The sequence below is a fragment of the Globicephala melas genome, chromosome 18 (genome assembly GCF_963455315.2).
Source record: "Globicephala melas chromosome 18, mGloMel1.2, whole genome shotgun sequence".
NCBI lineage: Eukaryota > Metazoa > Chordata > Mammalia > Artiodactyla > Delphinidae > Globicephala > Globicephala melas.
Genome location: NC_083331.1, coordinates 22,439,230 through 22,460,078, shown reverse-complemented (window position 1 = coordinate 22,460,078; position 20,849 = coordinate 22,439,230). Strand labels below are relative to the sequence as shown.

Here is a 20,849-nt window from a genome sequence, read left to right as displayed (position 1 = left end):
CATTTAATTGTCATGAAAACCTTACAGGCAGGTCTTATTATTATCTCCATTTTACAAATGAGAAAACAGAAGCATGGAGAGATTAAACCATGGAACCAGAAGTAGCAAATCTCTTCTTTTAAACTAGGCAGTTCAGCTCTAGAGCAGCAGTCCCCAACCTTTTTGGCACCAGGGACAGGTTTCATGGAAGACAGTTTTTCCTCGGCCTAGGGTGGGGGACTGGGGGGGAGATGGTTTCGGGATGATTCAAGCGCATCACATTTATTGTGCACTTTATTTCTATTATTATTACATTGTGATATATAATGAAATAATTATACAACTCACCATAATGCAGAATCAGTGGGAGCCCTGAGCTTGTTTTCACTTGTCACTCACTGATAGGGTTTTGATATGAATCTGCAAGCAATTGATTTATTATGGTCTCTGTGCAGTCAAACCTCTCTGCTAACGATAATCTGTATTTACAGATGCTCCCCAGTGCCTCAGCTCCACCTCAGATCATCAGGCATTAGATTCTCATGAGGAGCGCACAACCTAGATCCCTCGCATGTGCAGTTCACAGTAGGGTTCGCGCTCCTATGGGAATCTAATGCCACCACTCATCTGACAGGAGGCAGAGAGGTAATGTGAGCAATGGGGAGCGGCTGTAAATACAGATGAAGCTTTGCTCGTTCGTCTGCTGCTCACCTCCTGCTGTGTGGCCCAGTTCCTAACAGGCCACAGATCGGTACCTGTCCGTGGCCCAGGGGCTGGGGACCCCTGCTCTAGAGCATATTCTTTTCATTTCTATGTTATATTTAATAAAAAAACCTTTAAAAATTAAATACACTGTTTTAATTTTTGCTCCTTTAGCTATATTAACAGAGAACAGTTATGTCTAATTATGCTGAATACAAAAACAAGTATGGCTTCCAGATGCCTGTGGTGGAATTATGAACATACTTTGAAATTTAAGGAACACAGAAATGTTCCTTACCTACCTGAAATGTTCACTGGCAACTTGTAATTCATGAGCCATAGCTTTAAGAACACAGGCTTAAAAACTTAACCTTCTTTCAAATCAGAATTTTAGGAAAAACTATCAAATAGAGTGAATTTAAAATAATTCTATGTGACATATTTTTTATGCTTATTTATAGTCACAGTGACATTGTTGAATGTTTGCACACTGGATGTGTAAAATGTTCCATGAAACTGGAATACTCATGTAGACTTTACTTAGGGATACCAGAATAATTTAGAAGGTGTAAATATGAAAAACAGACATTTTAAGTTGCCTCCTCAGAGTTATTAAGTTATGCTTAATAACTTTCCTGTTACAAATTTAATATAGCTTTGAAGAACATAAAGACTCATTTAAAAGACTGTGTGAAATAGGTTACCTGCAAATTGAACAGAACTTTTTTGTTTTTTTCTATTTCTGATGCTTGTGATTGTTGTTGCTGTGCAACTTGCTCGACAGCATCAGTTAATGAAGATATGTCTTGTTTAGCCAGAGCTAGACAAAATAAAGTACATAATAAAAATCTAAATGCAAACATTCTAAGAAACATGTTTCTTCACTCAAAGTCATGAAAATTGTTATGTTTTCTCAAAAATAAACTAAATTTAGGGTTGGTACTCTTCCTTTTTGACTATAAACAAAACCAAAATCAAAGGCCATAAAAACAGACAATTCAAAGTCACCTACTACAATATTATACCTGTTACTTTATGGAACAGTATAAATATTTTGATTGTCCTAAAAATTTTTATCTAGACCATTTGCACATATACTACAATTATAGTGGTATCATAACCATTTCTCAATTGCAGTTGATGAATTTTCATTATAGGCCTGCATTTTCAGGTTGTTATACTTTTTCTAAACATTCTATAAGTTTCCTCCCGGTAAACTTCAACAGCTTCCCTCTATTCTAATTTGCTACTAATTTTAACACAATTATCCTAGCATACTACTTTTTTGTTACCACTCATCTTTTAGTTATATATTTCTGAAGATACCTTCATTACCTTCTTCAGGAACTCCTTGACTCTTCCTTTCTTCGTTGCCTGACATTCTTGTGTCTCTTTTCCCCTTTCTAGTTCACCTTCTTTACTCCTACAAAATAATCAGTGTAGATAATCTTTCACTTTTCTTTTTTTTTTCCAGTCATGTATGAGTGATCCTGAAAGTAAACTAACTGTCAAATATCTCACAAGGATGACAATGACATTCGTCATCAGCTCCAAGAATTAAAATACAATGACTGAGTGAGAGATTTGGGGAAAAAGTAGAACTATCCTTCCATCTTGGTTGTCCTGCTTTTCAGCTGTTATGACACTGGGAAGTTTCTTAATTTCTTTGCTCATCAGTGTCCTCATCTGTAAAACCTCATAGGGCTGTTGTAATAATTAATGTATGTAACATGCTTAGCACAGTAAATGACATAGAGTGAGTAACTAATTATTCTGGATTAGTAGCTAGTACCTCTAGAACTATTATGAAATGGATTCTAAAACTATAACCAGAATCTGTGAAAAACAGTGCCAAGCTGAATTAGCAACTTCTGTCATGGGTATAGGATGCAGGGAATATGGCACTCCTGTGTAAGGCCAGGGTAAGCCTTACGCAAGTTTAAAATCACCATTCAATCTCTTCTATACGTAGGAGAAACGGATGAGATGAAGGGGTAGATTTTTTTCTCCCCTGAAAGATGGAGAGAAAGAGTTCTTTCCTGTACCAGTGCAACAAATGAATGCTGAGTTGGCAGAGTTAAAGGCACTACCAGTCTTTGGAAAAAGAGTATCTGATTGTGCCTGTCCATTCCTATACAAAAGAAATCATACAATTTTGCATGATTAATAAAAGGAATGTAGTGTTCCTGCTTAACATTTGAACATACGGATTTTTCTTTTTAGATGACATCCTTTTAAAAATATCTTCTCCCTAAAACCACCTAGTTTCTCTGAAGTTCATGCCATCATGAGCTTCAGATGAGTAAAGTAAGAAAAAGTAAAAAGTAAAGTAAGCTTTACTCTTCCTTATTATCAGTTGACTTCTAAATCTCTACCCTTCACTCCTAGATTACAGTATCTGACTTACTGTGTCTCTATTACTACTTTTTAAAATATTTCTTTGGAATTTCAACATCCACACAGGTGGTACTTTTAATACTCTGACTTCTCAGTTCTTTGATGTTTTTCCTTATCCATCCTCCCACAGAGTATCACTACACCTCATCCGTAATCTCAGATTCAAACACTTATTTTTCAGCTCATCCCTCCTAGTATTTTGACTGTAAGAGCTGTTCAACCACATTGACTCTTCTACCTTTTCATGGTCCCTTAGCCTTTCATGTACTCACGTCACTTACCCAGTTTAGATTCCTTTGCATTCAACCTCACTTTTTTTGTACCGCTCTCTCCCTGTCCTACTTCCCTGGAAAAATTCCAACTAGTTGCTTTGCTTACATACTAGTAGCTGAATATGCCTCAAGAAAAGCACACACCTGTGTTGTGGTCTCACTTAAAATTCAAGACACTTTATGTCAAGTGGGCCCTTGATGCTAGGCCCCGAGGATTCATCAAGTTTCATGGATGATTATTTCACTCCTTCTTCTCTGTCTTCAAACCTCCCACATCTCTTTCCCCCTCCTCTTTCAGTTGATAACCCTTCTTCTTATTTAACTGAGATAGTAGGAAAATATCAGAGAGGGTGGTAAATCACCCCATCTACCAGTCTTCCTGGACCTATACCTATATACTAGTCTATTCTTTTCTTGCAGTGAATAAAGTGTACTTGCTCTGACCTAGGGCCAATCCTCTCCTTCTGTACCCCTTCCTCTCCTACTCAAGGACATTGCTCCTTCAAACGTCCCATCAATAGAATTTCCTCCTTTATTTGGTCAAACATATTATCCTGGACAGCCTATCGTATAATCATCAACAACAATAACCACTTTTGCTTGACACTTTAATCTCTTTCAGCTATTGACCCCTTTCTTTGCTCTCCTTTATAGCCAAGATCCTTGCTGTCTACTTCCTCTCCACCTATTCTTCTTGAACCCCCCAGAATTAATCGTTTACAACTCTAAAGTTCTTATCAAGGTATCTGTGACATCCACATTGCCACTTCAATGGCAAGTTTGGTCCTCATCTTCCTTAACGTATCCATGTCATTGACACATTTGATCATGCCCTCCTCCTTGAAACAACATACTTCTCGGTTTCCTTTGCCGGCTCCTCCTCACCTTTGTCATTTACGTTAGAGCGCCCTAGCACTCAGTCCTCAGGCCTCTTCTTTTCTCTAAACTTACTCTGCAGGTAATGTCATCCAGTTCTATGGCTTTAAACTCCCCTTATAGGCTCACAACTCCCAAATTCATATCCCTAACCTGACATCCCTCTTGAGCTCCAGACTCATACACAATTTCCTACCTGATATTTCCACTTGAATTTTTTATAGGCATTTCAACTTACTATGTTCCAAACCGAACTCTTTATGTCTCTGTCCACTCCATCACTACCCCTAAACCTGCTCCTTCATGGTCTTCTCCATCCCAGTAAATTATAAGTTCATTTTTCTTATTCACACTCAAAACTCTAGAATACTGTCAGGGAGGTATCTAGAAGGATATAGAGCCCAAGGCAATTTAATCAGCCTTGCCCAAGATAATCATAAATGAGAGCTCATTGTTGATGTTCCATAGACCCTTTGAGAAATCATTTTAGATATTCCCCAAGTATGTGGCCCAAGACTGCTGCCCCAATTGTTTTACTCAATAGACAAATCAGAATCTTGACTCTTTTCTTTCTCTTACATGCTGCATGCAATTCTTTTGGCAAAACTCACTGGTTCCACCTTCAAATTATATTGGAATCCAACCACTCCTTACCTCTTCCAAATACTATCTTAGCTAAGAAGGCTTCCCTGATAATCCCTCTAAAACATGACCTTCATCCCCCATTTCCTTACCCTGCCTCATTTTTCTTAACAGCATTTATCACTTTTATCATTTTTCTTTTTTATTTCCTTTTACTAATGTAAGCTCCATGAGGGAAGAGACCTAGAACAGTGCCTGGAACATAACAGGTGTCTAACTATAGTCTATCTCCACTTCAGTTGACCCTGTTCTACTGATAGAATAATGTTTCTGAAACACTGTTCTGATCACATCAAATAGCAACCAATCTTTCAACTCCACCTTAGATGCATCTTCTTTAAGAAGTTTTTCTTGATCTTTCTGGGTATATATGATCTCTCTCTCTCTCTCTTTTTAGTACAATTGTTTCTATATCTCTATTATACCAAGATAGATAACAGTCTAGGTCTCAGGGTAAGATAGGGCTAATCTTGAAGCTAGGTTGTGCCACTTACTAGTTTATTAGGTAAATTCTTTCCAACCTGAGCCTCAGATTCCTTGTCAATAATAGTACTTTCCCCATTAGATTTTTGTGAGGATGAAGTGAAATAATGAATATAAAGCATTTAGCAAATTCCTGCCACTCAACAATTTCTATTCCTACTGTTTACATTACTTTATACTATATTTCCCTATTAGACTATAAGCTCCAGGAAGTCTTACTCATTTTTGTATTCTTTAAAGTATTTGATGAAGAAACCAAAAAAAAAATTAAGAAAATTAGATTTATACAATAAAAAATAAAGTAACTGGTACTTCTTGATATCTATTTCTGAAGCAGCATAAATTGAAGAACTCTTGGGTGATATTTATTTAAACCAGCTATTCATGAAAGGATATCTGGTTTAAAATTGAGGAAATTTTCATTTTTTCTGGATCTTTACTGTAGAATGGACAAAAAATAAAAACAAACTACTGCCATCTACTGATAATTCATTACAATTGCATAAATCAATAAAAACAAGAGTTTAGAGACTAGACAGTATTAATTATTCTTTCATTCAAACCACGTATGTTGGTACATATTATATACAAAGCATTGTGGGAAATATAATTATGAATTTAGTGACTGATTTAAAAAAAACACACCTTATAATACCTATAGTATTTGAGAGTAAATATCCAAATATTACTTATAAAAAATCATTTAGGGGTTTCCCTGGTGGTGCAGTGGTTGAGAGTCCGCCTGCCGATTTTTTCCTGCCCCGGTCCGGGAAGATCCCACATGCCGCGGAGCGGCTGGGCCCGTGAGCCATGGCCGCTGAGCCTGCGCGTCCGAAGCCTGTGCTCCGCAACGGGAGAGGCCACAACAGTGAGAGGCCCGCGTACCACAAAAAAAAAAAAATCATTTAGGCAAAACACTCTCAACGAAAAAAGTAGCTTTACAGAAAACAATGCAATGGAAATACTATAAACCACCATGTTCTATATTAACTATAGCCAACATTTACTAATTACCATAAGTACTTTCACATAGATTATCTGTTTTAGCCTTCAGAGCAATCCTATAAGCTAGACATGATTTTTACCTGTATTTTGTAAATGAGGAGACTAAGACTTCGAGAAATAAGGAAATTCGCCAAAGGTCATACACCCAAGCAGGAAGGATGAAATCTGAAGCAACTAGGATCCAAATTAACATTTATTAGGTATTTAGTATGTTCTAAAGCATTGTGATGAGCATGATTTTTGTGCACCATCTCATCTGAATTCAAGGCGAGTGCCTGTAATTGGCCCTTGGGAGGAGATTTTAAAAAGGCCATGGCTTGAGTTTTTGGAAACTCATCGTCTGGTACCTCCCTTCAAGTTAATGAGCAAAATAAAGCAAGGCTGTCAAACTCCCCTCGGGTTTTGAGAGCTTCAGGCTTAAAAGAATCAAGACGAGGCAACTGTCCATGTGCGCCCATGTCACATAAGCACCATTTTTCATCCTGAATGGAAAAAGCTGCTATGTGGACCTGCCAAGCAGTTTAAGTAGTTAAGTTTATAATTACCTCCTACCCCCTTTAGAACATACATTTGATTAGAAAACAAGGAAAGAAAAATTACTTAGTTAATTTTCACATAAGTGCGAAATTGCTTTTGTTTTTGTTTTCCAAGTGGAAGGGGAGTTTAATAACTGAAGCTGATGTTTAACTGGGGAAGCTAAGAAAACTGACCTGGGGAAGAGAGAAAAGTTTTCCTGGAATTGAGAGTTTAAAATTATGTCTATATTTGTCATAAGCATGATGGAATCAGTTCTGGATGGTTCAATTCCAACAATAAATTAAAGAGGAATCATGGGGAAAATGTAACAAACTGCACAAATCAGTAAGAATCAATAGTACATACTTCAGGTAAAAAAGAGGACAAGTCTTTTCAACCACATGTTTTCAAGAGAAGTTACATCATCAGAGTCATCCAAAAAGAATAAATTTTGGAATAAATAAATCCCAACGCAAGGAACACGTGGAGCCAACAGAAGCTGGAAGAGGCAAGGAAAGCTTTGAAGGGAGCACGGTCCTGACACACCTTGATTTAAGACTTCTGCCTCCATAACTATAACACAACACATTTTTGTTGTTTTAAGCCATCCAGTTTGTGGTCATTTGTTATGGAAAACTTAGGAAACTAACATAATCTTTTAACAAGGAAATTTGCATGTTACATGTCCTTTTCTGGAAGGACTCATAAACCCTAGTGTGAATGGTTTAAAGACAAGTGTTCCCAGTTTTATTCTAATTGTTCTCATGATAAGGATTTACATGGTGATTAAGAATGCCTGGGGATTTTCCCAAAGGTTCCCCTCAACAGCCAGGCACTCTCTCTGCCCCCAAAATGCTCTAAGTCTCTATGGGGGAAATAGATGCAAAGTCAAATAATGAAAATGTAGAGGAACAGTAGGTGTTCTCTTAGTCTACCTACACTTAACCTCTAACCAATTGACTCATTTTGTTTCCTTTTAAATCATAAGCTGCTAATTCCCACATCACGCTGAATGCGCATGCTGAATGCTAAAGGGTTACAAAGCTAGTCTCCAGTGAGTCTGCCCACTTCTGCTCCTACCAGTGGAACTGTACAGCTGACAATGTCACTTGTGTTTGTTCCTGAACCTGTTTATGCCAGTTGTACTTGTCACTGTGCTTTCATAATTTAATTAAATATTATGTAAACCAATGAAATAGTGTGGAAATAAAGTTTGTTGTTTCTTTAAAAGCTATGTTTAATATTTTGGAAAGACCCAATTAAGGTGAGTTGTTTGAATGTGTGAGATAACTATAAATGATTATAAAGAAGAAATCTGCACTCAGCTTCACAAGTGCCTCTAGGTTATTTTCCTCTTAAAGGAACCGAATCTTGGGAATGCTTAGCTGATGGTTGAGAAGTGTAGTTTATGGAAGAGATATGATGCAGAGAACTCTAATCAGGAGGCCATGTGCAAAGAAAAGGTCTTGGACCTTCTCAACAGATTGGCAAACAAGCATATAGTTGTTTTAGGTTAAAAAATGTTTAAGGTATTATGGTATATTTTCATAACTCTCTGGTTTAACTGACTTTCCTTTGAAACAGTTTTATTTAGATATAATTTATATACTACCATGTTCATCTTTATGAGGTATACAATTTAATGTTTAATTGACTTTTTCAATGTACTGCTTGGTTATGGATACAGGTTGCATCTATGAGAGAGCTTCTCCCATACAAACAAAATGCTAAAAGAAGCAGTTAATTCTGCTTAGCAAGGGGATGGGGATTCAAGGTGATGTTTGAGCTTGAAGGGTCTTGAACAAGTAACAGCTAAAAAAAGCATATAAAGAGAAGAGTGTTCTAAGCAGAAGGGATAGCTTATGCAAAGGATGAAATCATATGGTGTTCCAAGGAACAGCCTTTAGTTTGAGTGGCTTGGGAATAGGGAAGTTGTTTTTTCAAATCTAATTATGCATCTGAATCATCTGTAGAGATTAAAACAAAACAAAAAGCAAAGCAAAACAGGCCGAGACTTGACTCCCCGAGTGAGACTTGACTCCCCGAGTTTCTGATTCAAATGTATATCTGGAGGTGGGGGAGGGGGAAGCTCCCTGGATTTATATTTTTTTAAAGTTCTACTTGTAGTTCTGAGGTGTAGCCAGGATTGAGAGCCACTGGAGTGGGGGGAATGGGGATGAGGTAAGAGAGTGCTAGGAGATGAGGCCACAGCCCAGTACCAGATGATGAAAGGAAATGGTATATAAATACAATATAACAGCAAACTTTCTCTTCCCTGACAGCTTCCCTATTCTGAAATATTTCTTTTTTACCTTTTTTACTGTTACTGTTGCATGACAGAAAATGAATTCCCACCATTGTCTATAAAAACAGAGATAAATGTTTTCACCCAGCTTTGTAACTAAAGACCTCTATTTTGCTTACAGTAATATTTAACATAAAGCAAGCTCAGAGCAGAGTGCATCAGGTGAACCACATAGCACTCAGTGCTCTTAATAAATGTCCAGCAAAAATGATGAAAGTACAATTTTTGACAGAAACATCTGCCAGACACTGAACAGTGGGTTCCTATTCTGGGTTGGTGATGCCATAGAATAGCAGCACCTGCCCACTTCAGGTGCTCTTCTAAACTCCCAGATGGCTGAGATTCTTTCTCTCAGGGACAGGTTCTTCAGCACTTATCGTCTGAGCGACTGTCAGAAGAAAGGGACCCCCTCCTTCTGTCATAACCAGTTCCACAGGAAGCATCCTTTCTCCTACTCTTTGAAGGTTGGAGATATTTCCCCTTGGCCAGAGTGTCTGCCTTCCATATACATAGGAGCTGTTCAATATTTTTAAATAAATGAATGTTATGCTCTTTCAGGGCAGAGAAAGGATGCTAATTTACATCTTTATCACAACTCTAAGGGTCAGTGCCTTCTAATTTTCTACTCCTGGCGCGTAGTTTTCAAAGGGCACCTAGGACCTCCGTTTATCCACACACGTGCTGGAGCTGTAAAGTTTAGTCAGCAAGTTAGGCAGGATCAGCAAAAAGGCAAAGGAGGGGTTCAGCCAACTCGTTTCTGGAAACAACTAAAGCAAAACCGCTAAAAAAATTTAAAAAGTCTACCTCAGGAGGCACGTTACTTGAACTTGGATGGGACAGAGTGCCAAGCGCTAACGCGAGGAGGTTCTCAGACCTGGGCTCTGGGGAGGAAACCGAGTGTCCCGACCGCGCTGCCGGGCCGGCGACTCGCTGTGGCCCGACTGGGAGCGCGGACGCCGGGAAAGGGGTTCATCGCTTCCGGGCAGGGGGAGGAGGTCATCGACCCGAAGCCGCTCGGCCGCGCGCCCAGTCCGGAGGCCCGCCCCGCTCCCTCGCGCCCCGCCCACCCCGCCCAGCCACCGGCCCGCGGACCCGCCTGGCTCCGGTCACTCGGTCGGTCGGCTGCTCCGGTTCCCGTTCCTCTTCCTGGCGCCGGGCGGCTGGTGCGGGCTGGCGCCCTTCTGACCCGGAACTGCTGACGGTTCCCCACGGTCTGGCGCGTTCGACCCGAGGGTCGCTCCCCCGGTCGCTCCCTTTTCCCCGCACCCACACCCCGGCCCGGCCTCCGCGGCTGTCAGGGGGCTGCCGGGCGGGGGCTCCGTCAGTCCGCGGTCAGGCGGGTGAGGCGGGACGGGCGCCGCCCGCCCAGCGCCCGGGCACACGCTCGCGGCCTCCTGGTCTCGTTCAGGCGGAGGACTGGGGGCGGCAGACGCCTCAGAGCTCGCCGCTCACCGAGTGTGCAGCGGAAGGCGACGCGCGACGGGCGAGGACGGAGAACGACCTCGGGTGTGCGTCCGGCCGGCGGAAAATCTCGAAAGGGCGGGAGGAGTCCGGCAGGTGAGGATCGGCGCCCCACAGGGCCGAGCGCGGACCGGGCGGGTGGCAGAGGCGTCGTGGGGCTTTTCACGGTCCAGAGCGAGGGGGTTAGGAGTGGCGGCAGGAGAAAACCATCCGGGGCACAGGGGGTCACCGAAGGGGTCACCAAAGAGAGACCGGCAGCCTGGGGTGGGGGAGGGCAGGGGCTGGGGGGAGAAGATCTGTGGGCGGAGAGTGAAGAGGAGAGCAGGTGGGACGCACACCTGATCCAAATTGCCGTTGCTTATGAGATAATTGCCATACCTGAGTCCTGCGTGAATCCTGGAGTCTGCTTTTATCTCCTTAAAAACGCATTTAAAAAAAATTGTAGTTGATTTACAATATTAGTTTCAGGTGTACAACATAGTGAGTCAATATTTTTATAGATTTTATGCCGTTTAAAGTTATTATCAAATATTGGTTATATTCTCTGTGCTGTACAATATATCCTTGTAGCTTATTTATTTTATACATAGTAGTTTGTACCTCTTAATCTCCGACCCCTATCTTGCCCCTCCCTCCTTCCCTCTCCACGCTGGTAACCACTAGTTTGTCCTCTGTATCTGTGAGTCTGCTTCTGAAAAACAACAATAACAAAATGCAATTTTTCTGAAGGAAAAAAAAAGCAATTAAGAATTTAAAAATTTTTAATTTTTAGGTGCAGCTCCTTTTAACCTATTGAACTCGACACCCAGGTATTTCATATGAAGGGATGTAAATTAACAAACCAGTGATATCCGGATTAATGATATATCAATAAGTTGACACCCTGTAATTAAAATACAGGACTTTGTCTAAGTCAACAAGTAATTCCCTGCTTAAAATTTGCTACCTGCACCATTGTAAAGCAATTATACTCCAATAAAGATATTTTTAAAAAATTGCTACCTGAAAACAAAACAAAACAAAAACTGTTGTTCTGCTGGAAAGATGTAAAGTACTTTCACAAAATGAATTAAGAGATGGCTTTGCTTTTCATTGTCCTGGTTCTGACAAATAGTGCACTAGCTTTTCTGGGAGGAGTCTAGATTCACTATTTTGGTTACATTTTTAAGTCAATGCAATTCTTTTTACCCATCCACAAGTTTCTGTTGTAACTATAAGGAGATTGATATAACTTTGTATTCTTACTTAGGCTAATTTTTCTTTACAGGTGATTTTGGGGGGCACAAAAACCTTCTTTGAAGAACTTTGTACAGTGTTGAAGGATGGCAGAAGCAGTGTTGATAGATCTCTTTGGTTTGAAATTAAACTCTCAGAAAAACTGTCATCAGACATTACTAATGACATTGAATGCTGTCCGAAACCACCATGGTGCCAAGGCCAAGTTCCTTTGCATAATGTGTTGCAGTAACATCAGCTGTGACCATGATGATTGTGAATTAGAAACAAGCAATGGATTATCTGCTTTCCTGAGAGAATTTGAGACTGTTAGCAATTCCAGCATGGCTGCCTCATTGTATACCATTAAACAAAAAATTGATGAAAAAAATTTGAGCAGCATTAAGGTAATTGTGCCTGTGCACCGGAAGACATTAATGAAGGCTTTTATTGGTCAACTCTTCACTGATGTTTACAATTTTGAGTTTGAAGATTTACAGATGACTTTGAGGGGAGGTCTTTTGAAACAGCCTACTGAAATAAACATAATCACAGCTCAAGAACTAGAGGCAATCCAGAATGAAATAGAAACATATTTGAGAAGTTTGCCAACACTGAAAGGAGAATTAACCATTATCACATCTCCTTTGATCCCAGGTACGTTAAACACTATCTGTTGATTTTACTGGATGTGAAAAGCCAGTCTTTCTTTACAGGTTGTTCACCTCTTTTTGCTTCTTTCTTTTGTAGACTGTTATGAATTTATGTGTTCATTAGCATCAGTTACAACATGGGAGTGTCATGCATTGCTTTGTAGTGTCAGGGGTGTCAAGGGATAGCCACCCTAAGTAAATAATTTCTCTTTATGCGAATTCAGCTTTAAGACAAATCCCCCAGCCTTCCTTTTAAATGAGATTTATGACCGTAAGCATTTCCTACTCAGAAATTCTGAAACCTTAACTCATTGGTGCTTTCACAGAAGAATGAAGTTTACTGTGAGCTATATGCTATTGGGATAACAAAGACAAATGGGACAAAAGATACCCTTTGAAGAGCAATAATCCCACAGAAAAGGTAAAACAAACTCAAAGCATTATGTCGTAAGAATAGGTGGAGGTATAAAGAACTGTAGAAATTAGAAGGCAGATAAACTAATGCAGGATGAGGTGATTAGGGAAAGTCTTAATGAGAGACTGGGTTTGTAATGCTTATAGTCTTTTGTATGTCATGTTTTTAATCTTCATTGTTTATCTTCAACAGATATTTTCATACATGGATTTACTACAAGAACAGGTGGGATATCTTACATACCAACTCTTAGCTCCTTCAACCTCTTCAGTAGTTCCAAACGGAGAGATCCCAAGGCTGTTGTTCAAGAAAATCTGCGTAGGCTGGGGAATGCAGCAGGATTTAACGTGAAGAAATTTTACCGAATAAAGGTACAATTTTATTTCCTATTTTGGAAGATGTAAAGTATATTCTTATTTATTTATTTATTTATTTATTTATTTATTTATTTATTTATTTATTTATTTATTGCTGTGTTGGGTCTTCGTTGCTGCATGCGGGCTTTCTCTAATTGCGACGAGCAAGGGCTACTCTTCCTTGCGGTGCGTGGGCTTCTCATTGTGGTGGCTTCTCTTGTTGTGGAGCGCAGGCTGTAGGCGTGCAGGCTTCTATAGTTGTGGTGCGCAGGCTCTGTAGTTGTGGCTTGCAGGCTCTAGAACACAGGCTCAGTAGTTGTGGCGCATGGGCTTAGTTGCTCCGTGGCGTGTGGGATCTTCCCGGACCAGGGATCGAACCCTGGTGTCTTCTGCATTGGCAGGTGGATTCCTAACCGCGGCACCACCGGGGAAGTCCCTAAAGTATATTCTTGACTCTGCCAATGACTACGTGGACTTTAAATAAGTTATTTAACTTTTGCATCTAGTGTTTTATCTAAGATTTAGGATAGTATTTGTGATTATTTTTCTTAGAGCTGTATACCATAACCTAAAGATCAATTCTATGATGATATATATATATTTCATCTGGAGCTCCTCACATCTAAAAGTACAGTGAATTCTCAGAGTATAGTACCACTGCCCTTTTTGATTTAGAAGGAAGGTTCCTGCTTGGTGGGAGAGAAAACCCATTATTAATCAACACTAGGAGGAACTCGGGTACAACTGATGAGATAATTGTTTCTTACAGAATTCCAGCATTACTTGACTCCAGGAAAAGTAAAAAGATCATTGATTTGGAAATTTAATTTCTTTCAGTAAATTAGTACTTTGTGGAAAGTACTGCAATTAGAGATTTACCCATCTCTAGTGGGAGGTATTCATGACGGATGGACTATTTTGAATTTTTTAAAATGTTTGTTAAATGTAAAAGTCTGCTTTCCTTTGAGGAAAATATGCAGAGATTATCATATCATAAAGTTAAATACGTAAGTTTGTTATTTTATCATATATGGACCTGATATATTTAATGAATGCTTGTAACCTTAAACTGGTTATATAATTTTGTACAAGATGCGTACTTTAAGAAAAGCTTATGGTATGAGAAACTCTATCTTCAAAACATTTTTTTCTCACATCTTTGGTATTAGACTGATCATGCCAATGATGTCTGGATTATGGGAAGGAAGGAGCCTGAATCTTACGATGGAATCACCACAAATCAAAGAGGAGTCACAATAGCGGCTCTTGGTGCTGACTGTATACCGATAGTTTTTGCCGATCCTGTCAGAAAAGCATGTGGGGTTGCTCACTCTGGTAAGTGTACTTAATTAAACATCTAGGATTTTACCAATTTTTTTGGTACGGGAAAAGTTATAATTTCTTTCTGATGGATATTACAAATAGTTAATTACTACCCATGGTGATAAGTGTAAAGATAGGGAAGAGCTAGCAGACTCTTAGGACAGGAGCAGATAAAAGGAGTCCCTAAGTTAAATTATATGAATCAGAGTATAATTCCCAAAGAAAGCAGTACTTAGGCTGATTCCTGGGGGATTTATAGGATTTGGCTAGGTGCCAGTGTTTCTCAGCAGGCGTGCTATTAACATTTGGGGCAAGATAGTCTTATGCTGACTGCAGACCAAGTTTACTTGGTTTTTTGAAATTCTTCATGCCAGTAGCACTCAGAGTTGTAAGAACCAAAAGAAAAAAAAAAGCCTCCATGCTTTTCAAAACACTCCCAGGGAGTTGTACTGCCTCTAGTTGAGAACCCTTGAAGTCCAGGTAATAGGGAATAGGAAGTTGAGACATGTTGGGTCGCAGAAGGTGTTTATGAAAATGCAGCAGCATGTGTAAAGGTGTGGAGGTAAGAAAAAGCAAGATATGTTTGGAAAACCGCATTTAGTTTAATATGCTGTAGTCTAGTGGCTTTAGCTGTTCTCTGAAGATAAGAACAAAGAATTTTTAGGTTCTGTGTTGTGTTAATGGAATTTTGTTTTCTGGTGATTTTTTTTAAAAAATACTGTTTAGACTATCCAGTGGTTATGAGTCTATGTAAAATGAAGAATGATCTTTTAGATTTTCTTCTGCTTGTAAATCAACAATTACTTTGCATTTTAGACTATAGATAAATAAGAAAGTGGTGCATTTTTCTTTTGATCTGGCTAAAGTAATGAATGACTAGAAGTCAGTGACATTGTCAAAAGTTACTTAAAATTTGAGTTTTAGTTCCTGGATATAAAACGGGAATATTATTTGCTACTTCCTGGGTTTTGAAACATTAAATTCAAAAGTATCAAAGATAAAAGAAACAGTCTTGAAAAGGAACAAAGTTAGATGTCTCACACGTCTCGATTTCAAAACTTGTTATAAAGCTACAGTAATCAAAACAGTATGTATGGGCTTCCCTGGTGGCGCAGTGGTTGAGGGTCCGCCTGCCGATGCAGGGGACACGGGTTCGTGCCCTGGTCTGGGAGGATCCCACATGCCGCGGAGCGGCTGGGCCCGTGAGCCATGGCCGCTGAGCCTGCGCGTCCGGAGCCTGTGCTCCACAACGGGAGAGGCCACGGCAGTGAGAGGCCCGCGTACTGCAAAGAAAAAAAGAACAGTATGTATGGTGCTGGTATAAAGACAGACGTATAGAGCAATGGAATAGAATAGACATCCCAGCAATAAACCCTTGCATATACGGTCAAATGATTTTTCACAAGGTACGTAGACTATACAATGGGGAAAGGACAGTTTCTTTAACAAATGGTACTGGGAAAACCGGATAGTCATATGCAAAAAAATAATGTTAGACCCTTATCTTATGTCATATATAAAAATTAACTCAAAATGGATCAAAGATCTAAATGTAAGAGCTAAAACTCTAAAACTCATAGAAGAAAGTGTAATCGTAAATCCTTGTGATCTTGGATTAAGCAATGGTTTCTTAGATATGATGCCAAAAGCACAAGCAACAGAAGTAAAAATAGATAAATTGAATTTTGTCAAAAGTAAAAACTTCTGTGCATCAAAGGACACAGTAAACAAAGTGAAAAGTCAACCCAACTGATTGAGAGTAAATATTTGCAATTCGTATATCTACTAAGGAGTTAATATTCAGAATATATAAAGAACACCTACAGTTCAGCAACAACAACAAAAACCAACTTGATTGAAAAATGGGTAAAGGACTTCAATAGAACATTCTCCAAAGATGATATGCAAATGTCCAACAAGCATGTGAAAAGATGCCCAACATCACTAATAATTTGGGAAAAGCAAATCAAAACCACAGGATATCACCTCACACCCATTAGGATGGCTAATACTATAAAAAAAAAGTGTTGGTGAAGAGAAATGGAAACCATAATGCACTATTGGTGGGAGTATAAAATGGTGCAGCTCCTATAGAAAACAGTATGATGGTTCCTCAAAAATTTTTAAATAGAATTATCATATTACCCAGCAATTCCACTTCTGAATATATATCCAAAAGAATTGAAAGCAGGATGTTGGCAGAATATTTGCACACCCATCCTCATAGCAGAACTATTCACAGTAGCTAAGAGGTGAAAGTAACCCAAGTGTCTATCCATGATTGAATGGATAAGCAAAATTCATACAATGGAATATTATCCAGCCTTAAAAAGGAAGGAAATCCTGACCCATGCTACAACATTGAATGAATCTTGAGGATATTATGCTAAGTGAAATAAGCCAGTCACAAAAAGACAAATACTATATGATTCCACTTATAGGAGGTACCTAGCGTAGTCAAATTCATAGGAACTGAAAGAAGACGGGTGGTTGCCAGAGACTGGGGAAGGTGGAAAGGCCAAGTTCTTGTTTAATGGGCATAGAGTTTTAGTTTGCAAAATGAGAAAGTTCTGGAGATTGGTTGCACAACAATGTGAATAGACTTAACGTTACTGAAGAGTACACTTGTAAACAGTTAAAATGGTAAATTTTATGTTATGTGTTTTTTCCCACGATTTTTAAAAGTGTGCATAAAAAGTGAAGGAGAGAAGACTAAGAAGATATAATTCCAGTGGAAACTGAAAGTATAGAACATTTTAAAAAGGAAGTGGAAGGGACCTCCCATTAAATGTCTCTTCTGTGTCAGGTGCTTTGTATAATATACCTCATTTAAAACCCAGTATTTTAATTAATTAGTTGACTATTTGGCTTAATTAATTAATTTTGTGATTCATTTACTATTTCTGGACTTCGAAAATACATAAACTGACTCTGTTCATTTTTAACTTAGATATAAATTATGATGAAATTTTCTTATGTTTTAACTTTGCTTATCTCTTTTTCTTCGTATTTACTAGGTTGGAGAGGTACTTTGTTAGGTGTTGCTATGGCTACAGTGAATGCTATGATAGCAGAATACGGCTGTAGTTTGGAAGACATTATTGTTGTACTGGGGCCTTCAGTAGGACCTTGCTGTTTTACTCTTCCAAGGGAATCAGCAAAGGCATTTCATAATCTTGATCCCGGATGTGTACGGCTCTTTGGCTCACCAAATCCCTATGTTGACATCCGTAAAGCCACGAGGTATGCTTGATTTCAGTCCAGAACTGCAAGTTTGATTATTGCTTATTGCTTCTAAAATGAAGATAATTTTAGAAAACAATTAGTAACTCCAAGAAAAATTCAGGTGGCAGATATTTAAGTAGCTGACATATACACTTACACAAAAACTAATTTTAAATATGAAATCTTTTCTCATTGAAGTTTGAATAACAGCAGTCTTTTGATCTGGTATCTCTTATTGATTTAAAAGTGAAGGAAGAAACAGCTGGCATTTAATTTTAAGAGATCTACTTAAACTTCATATAGAAAAGTTGGCACTTTTTATAGAAAAAAATGGCACGTCACAGACATTCCTCAGCTAAATTCTCCTAAATATAATAAACTATCAGGAAACTGATATTTTAAAATTATTCTTATTCTCTAATTAACTGGAGGAATATGTTTTTCAACAAAAATACTAGATAATATAAACACATAGATACTTTCAAGTTTTTTATGGTCCCTTGCATTTTTGAATTTATGAAATTTTGCTATTAATAGATAATAAAAATTATTTGTCATTTCTACAAAGGAAAATTGATGTCTGATTTGAATCGTGTTTCTTTTCCAGTCAGCAAAACCTTACCCAGATTCTGCCTCATTTAGTACATAAGTAGAAAGGATTGAAATTGATTCTTAAATGTGACCTGTGAAATAAGTGTCACTAATTTATAGTCATATTTCATACCATGAAGTGTTCAAGGAGAAGCAAATTTTCTGTGAAAAATCTGGTTAATAGAAGGAAAGGAGGCGGGAGAGCCAGATGACTACAAAGCACGCTCTGTCTGAATCAATTGAATCTTGTCTTCAGGATTCTTCTTAAATTAGTACTTGATTTTGCTTATAAAAGTTTCTTCTTAAATAATTACTTGATTTTGCTTATAGAATCCTATACCCAGATCATGTCTGCAGGACAATATGGAGGTTATACAGTTCACATATGAACTTAGATGATTAATGGTGGTGAAATCTACCATTTCCTGACTTGTCCTTGTTCTGTAACTGAATAACAATTTGCATTGTTCCAAGCAGATCTTTCCCAGAATTCTTTTACACCAATATCCATACTTTTTCCATATTGCTTTGGCTGTTGGTAAAGTAAACTTTCTGTCTTTTGAAAAATCTTTATCCTAAGGATTCTTCTAGAACAGGGAGGAATTCTACCACAGAATATTCAGGACCAGAACCAAGATCTCAACCTCTGTACCTCCTGTCATCCTGACAAGTTTTTCTCCCATGTCCGAGATGGCCTTAACTTTGGTACACAAATTGGCTTCATATCAATTAGAGAATGAGGTATAGTAGCTTCTCTCTCCCTGCTCCTTCTCCCTTCTCCTCCCTCTTTCCACCTTTCCCTCCCCTCATTTTAAAAAATAATTAATTATATTTAACTTTACTTATTTATTCCTATAGGAAGAATTAATTCTCTACTCTTTAGTGAAGCAATAGTAGTAGAACAGTTAATTTTCTGTGACATACTCTAATATAAAGAGCAGCTACTTCTTTTCCTAGTTAATGAAGAATATATTATAAGTATATATAAAAGTATAAAAATAAAATAATTTTTTCATTAAAAAATCATGTTATATATGCCATTTAACTCTCCTATGTACTTGACATCTGTATATTTTCTTTTTTTGACATCTGTATATATTTTTTTGACATCCGTATATTTTCTATCATAACATCTTTATATCTTTCTTTTTTAAATTCTTTTAATTTTTGAGAAGAAATCTTTACATAAAAATTCGAAATTCTATAATGATAATACATACACAGACCAGCCTGGTTTTACAACCAAATTTCCAGCTGATTATCTATAGTAGGAGTTGGTCAGTTTTCTTTAAAGGGCTAGATAGTACATATTTTAGGCTTTGTGCAACATGTAGTCTCTGCTCAGCTATTCAACTCTGCTTTTGTAGAGCAAAAGCAGACAGGAGCAGGAATGAATGAGTATGTCCAGCTTCAGTAAAACTTTATTTACAAAATAAAGATTTGGTCCACAGGGTATAGTTTGCTGACACTTGAGCTACAATCATAGAGCAAGATTTAGCGTAATTTCATTAAATTAGTATTTCTTAGAGATGGACTTTTTTTTTTAGTTATACAAAAAATATTTTGTGACAGTGATTTGGCACTGACCCTTTAGCATATACCTGATTTTCTTTAAGGTTACTTTTAATTGAATTAATATCGTTTTTAGGCTTTACAATGTCTTTAACTCTTTAATATACAAAAGGCTTTGATAGATTTAGTGATTCTTACATTGATATTTTAATAGCACTACTAATGGCCGCCTCATATTTGATTTCTATGTATTTTTACAGATACTTGACTGGATTTTTGCATAACTATTTCCTGCTTCCTTCCAAACCAACTGTAAGAGAGAAATTTAGCTGTTTGATATACTTAAAACCAAAAGGATTATAATGAATAATTCATCTTTCAGATATATTTTCATTATTATCCAAAGCCAAATGATTTCATTGATTCTAACTATAACTGACACAAAATTAATATGATGTATTGTGTTGGCCAAAAGGTTTGCTCAGTTAATGAATACGTTGTTCAATAATGTTCTTGGTGAAAATGAAAAATGTGTCTTTTATTTTTACTTAAACCCAAATGAACTTTTTGGCCAACCCAATAGTTTATATGTTACACAGATAAGGATTATTCTTAAAGTTTGTAGTCTGTATTTGTTATGTAAATCAGGAATAGGTCTATTCAGTTTAGTATTTATTGGGTAGCCTCTATTTGTCAAGTGTTGTGTGAATCATAGGTGAAATCAAGATGAGTAATACTTTTTCCCTTTGAGTCTAATGCAGTGGAAGAGATAAACACTTCTAACACTTTAATTTTAATAGCCAAAGAGTACAGGAGAAGGGAGGATTAATTCTATGTGAAAGGCAGAATAGAGAAGGTATTACAGGGAACATGATTTACCACATGCGCCTGAAAGATGATGTATAGGCTTTTGACAAATAA

The 20,849-nt window shown here is 38.0% G+C and overlaps 2 protein-coding genes across 4 annotated transcripts in view; one reads left to right on the top strand and one right to left on the bottom strand.

Annotated features, from left to right (window-relative positions):
• CCDC122 (coiled-coil domain containing 122) overlaps positions 1–10,738 on the bottom strand; it is a 34,082-nt gene extending 23,344 nt beyond the window's left edge. The window contains exons 1-3 of one of the 2 annotated variants that reach the window (XM_030882193.2): positions 9,982–10,075; positions 2,017–2,104; positions 1,386–1,501 (exon numbers count right to left, since the gene is read on the bottom strand). In XM_030882193.2, the coding sequence (XP_030738053.1) occupies positions 1,386–1,501; positions 2,017–2,062 (162 nt within the window). In that variant the 5' untranslated portion in view covers positions 2,063–2,104; positions 9,982–10,075. Of the gene's footprint in view, positions 1–1,385; positions 1,502–2,016; positions 2,105–9,981; positions 10,076–10,273 lie in introns of those variants that run through there. The other variant, XM_030882204.3, reaches the window with a different exon arrangement.
• On the top strand, positions 10,269–20,323 carry LACC1 (laccase domain containing 1). 2 transcript variants are annotated; one of them, XM_030882183.3, is made up of 7 exons: positions 10,269–10,734; positions 11,906–12,510; positions 13,114–13,292; positions 14,447–14,612; positions 17,618–17,843; positions 18,997–19,157; positions 20,189–20,323. In XM_030882183.3, the coding sequence occupies exons 2-6, from the start codon at positions 11,961–11,963 to the stop codon at positions 19,154–19,156; spliced, it is 1,281 nt and encodes a 426-aa protein (XP_030738043.1). In that variant the 5' UTR covers positions 10,269–10,734; positions 11,906–11,960; the 3' UTR covers position 19,157; positions 20,189–20,323. The 2 variants fall into 2 exon arrangements, with proteins under 2 accessions (XP_030738043.1, XP_060144038.1); XM_060288055.2 differs by lacking the exon at positions 20,189–20,323 and having other exon boundaries at positions 18,997–20,149.
• The last annotated feature ends 526 nt before the right edge of the window (positions 20,324–20,849 follow it).